The 4,956-nt window shown below is 57.8% G+C and overlaps 1 protein-coding gene across 1 annotated transcript; it reads left to right on the top strand.

Annotated features, from left to right (window-relative positions):
• The first annotated feature begins 2,073 nt into the window (after positions 1 to 2,073).
• LOC136157223 (PML-RARA-regulated adapter molecule 1-like) lies at positions 2,074 to 4,103 on the top strand. Its single transcript, XM_065919204.1, has 3 exons — positions 2,074 to 2,087; positions 2,747 to 3,845; positions 4,038 to 4,103. Exons 1-3 carry the CDS (start codon positions 2,074 to 2,076, stop codon positions 4,101 to 4,103), a joined length of 1,179 nt encoding a protein of 392 aa, XP_065775276.1.
• Positions 4,104 to 4,956: the final 853 nt, after the last annotated feature.

Here is a 4,956-nt window from a genome sequence, read left to right as displayed (position 1 = left end):
AATTACCTATATACATATTTGTACATAAAGCTGGGAAAGATAAGTGTCCATTGAGGCAAATGGGTAGGGGGAGAGGAAGCAGCTAAAGACAGCAGTAGAACTTGCCAGTTCCAAGTGTAGGGAAAATATCCAGAAGTTTGGGTCGGCCAAGTTTACAGTCAAACCAGGGATGGCATAGTGGATGATACATGCAGATTATTTTCCATCCTCCAAATGGAACTTCTCAATTCTGGTATGTAGTTCTGAACTGGACTCACATGCTTCTCACCCTGTAAGACACACACACCCACATTCCTCACCCATGCACATACAACACACACCTACTCGTGCATATCGCTGAGCGTGTGGTCCTTTGGCTCATTGCTGCTAAACGCAACATCGTGCTCCTCCAAAGTCAGAGGGGTGCCCTGAGTTGGGGTCCCAGGAGTTCTGAGTGCAGACGTTCCTCTCTAAATATATATGGTGCCATCCCCCATCGTACTACGTGGGTTTGGGCTGGGGAGGCCTGGGTGCTTTGTGTGAATGGGACAGCAGAAGTGTACCCAGTCACAGCGGGTGAGGTGCTGGCCCCCATCACCCACTCTGTGCTTTGCATATATGAGTTCCGAGCCCAGTGGCAGGTGCTGACACTGGGGCCTCCCATCCTAGATGAGATGTGGCTCCTTCCATGTGTTCACCCATGGTGTATTGGCCAGGTGGGTCCCAGTTGTACTGATGGGAAGTGTGGATACCAGGTCCTCCATTCCTGGGAATGATGACGTTCCCTCCTATACCACCACCACTTGGATCTTGGACAGGTGGACCCCTTGTGTTTGGAAATCAGGTGGAACTTCTAGTGGGTTTCAAGCCAGGGGTGGGTCTCACACTTGCAAATCCAATGGATGCAGTGTTGTTCTAGTGAAATGTTGAAATTGACTTGTCCGTTGACACAAATTTCTTCTTCATGGTGATGGGATTTGTAACTGTAGATTGTCTACACTCATGTGGTGGGTCCTGGGTGCAGTGATGGGAAGTGGTAACACACCGACCTCTAACCATAGGGATGGTGATTTCCCCTGCCGTGACTCTACCACCTGGACTTGGCTCAAGGAGACCCCAGGCGTTTGGATTCAAGTTGGAACCAGATACGTGCCCGGATGCTCGGATGGGGGCTTGCTGTTCCTACTGCAGCAGCCAGCTGCAATGAGATGAGCCCAAGGTGATCTGGCCACAGGAGGAACACAGGTGGTGCTGGGTGTCCCACACAGTTCTGTCCAAAAGTGAGGTGGGCCAGATGCTTCTGAATAAGTGAGGCCTAGGGCATTCACACCAACCCAAAACTCCCACCAGCCATAGAGGCTGCAGCCCCATCAACAGTGGGCCTCAGAACATTACAGTATACTAACACATATATACGGAATTTAGATAGATGGTAGCGATAACCCTATATGCAAAACAGAAAATGAGACACAGAAGTACAGAACAGACTTTTGAACTCTGGGGGAGAACGTGAGGGTGGGATGTTTTGAAAGAACAGCATGTATATTATCTGTGGTGAAACAGACCACCAGCCCAGGTGGGATGCATGAGTCAAGTGCTCGGGCCTGGTGCACTGGGAGGACCCTGAGGAGTCGGGTGGAGAGGGAGGTGGGAGGGGGGATTGAGATGGGGAATACGTGTAACTCTATGGCTGATTCATGTCAATGTATGACAAAACCCACTGAAATGTTGTGAAGTGATTGGCCTCCAACTAATAAAATAATATTAAAAAAAAAACAAAACAAAACAGTGGGCCTCATGTGGTACTAGCAGACAGCAAGCTACTGTCTCCAGTACTGGGCACTGTGGTATCCACTCCAAAACCAGAAGTAGCAGATACACCCCTGGGGAAAATACCTGAGCTGTAGACAGAGGCCGGCTGCACCATCCTTATGATGGTGGTGGTGGAAGACAGGGGATCTGGTAAACCTGAATCCATTATCCTTCCTCTGGGTGGCTGGACTGCAGAAGAGGTTAGCTTTTCATCTTGTGCTAGGGCTAATGGGTTTCCCAGTGGAATAGACTTGTTAGGCTTCTTCCTATTGTTGGCCCCAGATGTGGATTGAATGGTGAGTTCTGGGTTTCAAGCTTCACTTGAAACATGGGTACCTCTGTTGACCATGTCCACAGGTAAATAAGTCGAGGCTCGGGTCCAGGCATCGCTGCCACTGGGCGCTGTGTTCTCAGAACCAGGAAGAGCCATGTGGTATGAGTAGTGGTTCTCCTTGGAGTCAGAGGTAGACTAGAAAGTAAAGTCTGAGGAGGAGGTGCATCCATAGCATTGATGTCAAAGACTGGTTTACATCTGTAGAGATGCTGACTGCTGAAGCATAGATAACTGCCGAAGCCATAGGTGGGGGGCTGGGGGAGGCAGGAGCTGAAGCCATAGATGGGGGTTTGGGGAAAACAGGAGCTGAAGCAATAGATGGGGGACTGGGGGAGGCAAGACCTAAAGCCATAATTTGGGGACTGAGGGAAACAGCCAAAGCCCTAGAGAGGGGGCCAGGAAAGACAGGACCAAAAGCTGTAGATGGGGGGCTAGGGGAGAGAGTGGGCAGAACCCTAGATGGAGGGATGGGGAAGACACTGGCTGGAGTCCTACACAGTGGGGCCGGGGAAGACAGGACCCAAGGCCGTAGATGGGGAACCAAGGGAAACATTAGCCAGAGTCCCAGGTGGGGGCCCGGGAAAGGCGGCAGCCTGACCCCCAAGTGGGGGTCCGGGAAAGGCAGCAGCCTGACCCCCAGGTGGCGGCCCGGGGAAGGCGCCAGCCTGACCCCCAGGTGGGGGCCCGGGGAAGGCGGCAGCCGGAGCCCCAGATGAGAGCCCGGGAAAGGCGGCAGCCTGATACCCAGGTGAGGGCCAGGGGAAGACGGCAGCCGGAGCCCCAGATGAGAGCCCGGGAAAGGCGGCAGCCTGATACCCAGGTGAGGGCCAGGGGAAGGCGGCAGCCAGAGCCCCAGATGAGGGCCCGGGAAAGGCGGCAGCCTGATACCCAGGTGAGGGCCAGGGGAAGGCGGCAGCCGGAGCCCCAGATGAGGGCCCGGGAAAGGCGGCAGCCTGATACCCAGGTGAGGGCCAGGGGAAGGCGGCAGCCGGAGCCCCAGATGAGGGCCCGGGAAAGGCGGCAGCCTGACCCCCAGGTGGGGGCCTGGGGAAGGCGCCAGCCTGACCCCCAGGTGGTGGCCCGGGGAAGATGGCAGCCGGAGCCCCAGATGGGGGCCCGGGAAAGGCGGCAGCCTGATACCCAGGTGAGGGCCAGGGGAAGGCGGCAGCCGGAGCCCCAGATGAGGGCCCGGGAAAGGCGGCAGCCTGATACCCAGATGAGGGCCCGGGAAAGGCGGCAGCCTGATACCCAGGTGAGGGCCAGGGGAAGGCGGCAGCCAGAGCCCCAGATGAGGGCCCGGGGAAGGCGGCAGCCTGATACCCAGGTGAGGGCCAGGGGAAGGCGGCAGCCGGAGCCCCAGATGAGAGCCCGGGAAAGGCGGCAGCCTGATACCCAGGTGAGGGCCAGGGGAAGGCGGCAGCCGGAGCCCCAGATGAGGGCCCGGGAAAGGCGGCAGCCTGACCCCCAGGTGGGGGCCTGGGGAAGGCGCCAGCCTGACCCCCAGGTGGTGGCCCGGGGAAGATGGCAGCCGGAGCCCCAGATGGGGGCCCGGGAAAGGCGGCAGCCTGATACCCAGGTGAGGGCCCGGGAAAGGCGGCAGCCTGATACCCAGGTGAGGGCCAGGGGAAGGCGGCAGCCGGAGCCCCAGATGAGGGCCCGGGAAAGGCGGCAGCCTGATACCCAGATGAGGGCCCGGGAAAGGCGGCAGCCTGATACCCAGGTGAGGGCCAGGGGAAGGCGGCAGCCTGATACCCAGGTGAGGGCTTTGGAAAAACAGAGGCTCTCTGCAGCCCATCAGTGGCTGCAAATGTGGGTTGAGGGTTGGTTTGGGAGTGAAAGGCATAGTTAAAGATTGAAGCAGGGCAGGAGACCATCGGCACAAATGCCCTGGTGGTGTCTGGTCTCCCTGCAGTGCGTGTCTGCTCCACCCCAATACCTGGGGGAGACTGAAAGGTTACAGCATGAGCCGGGGGAGTAGTGTCCATGTCAGTGATGTCCTGATCTGAAGGAGACAGGAAGGTTACACTTGGAGATGCTGTGACTGTGGTGGTAAAAGGGACTCCAGTAGAAGTTGTAGCAGGGGGAGCGATGGGACGGTCTGGAAGAGGGGTGAGTAAGTGTAAGGGAGGGGGAGAATCTACACACATGGGTGTTGGGGATTCATTTTTGTCAGAGGGTGGCTGGAAGGGGAGGGTTGAGGTGCTCAGAGGTGTGGAGAGGTCAGAAATAGAAGGTGGTGTTGCTCTGACTGCACACGCAGTGCCCGCATCCTCCTTGAGGGCAGTTCCCACAATGGGATTGGAAACTGGAGGCAGAGCATCTGCAGGACGAGCAGAATGAGAGTCCACGGGGGCTGTGTGTCTTGCCACCCGATCCATATAAGGTGTCGGGCAAGGTGGAAGGCCAGCCAGATTGGGGAATCTGGAGGACAGGTCGGCCAAGTTGGTGGTGGTAGGAGGGACCTGCAACGTGTGACTGACCGGAGGCAGGGAACCTGTGGTCCCTGGGGCAGGCAGGGCGGTGCTGCGGCGTCGCATGGCCTTCCTTGCATCCTTGAGGATTCTGTTCCTCTGACGGTCCCTGGTTTGTTTCAGGGTGCCCCGGGTTTTGGCGCGAGTCATGGCTGGAAGCTTCGGAGGCGGGGGAAGGTCACTGCGACCCCAGGGCAGCGGCAGCGGGGGCGGCAGTGGCGGCAGCAGTGGCGGCAGTGGCAGAAAAAGCGGCGGGGGCATCGTCCTCTTGCGGGGGCGCCCACTGCCGGCGGCTCCCAGGGGAGAAGAGCTTCTCCGCGGGGTGTCTGAAGGTGGGTCACGCTGCAGCGCCTTCCCGGA

The sequence above is a fragment of the Muntiacus reevesi genome, chromosome 2 (assembly GCF_963930625.1).
Source record: "Muntiacus reevesi chromosome 2, mMunRee1.1, whole genome shotgun sequence".
In the NCBI taxonomy this organism is placed as follows: domain Eukaryota; kingdom Metazoa; phylum Chordata; class Mammalia; order Artiodactyla; family Cervidae; genus Muntiacus; species Muntiacus reevesi.
Note: the sequence above shows the minus strand (reverse complement) of the source record. Positions and strands in the feature narration are given on the sequence as shown.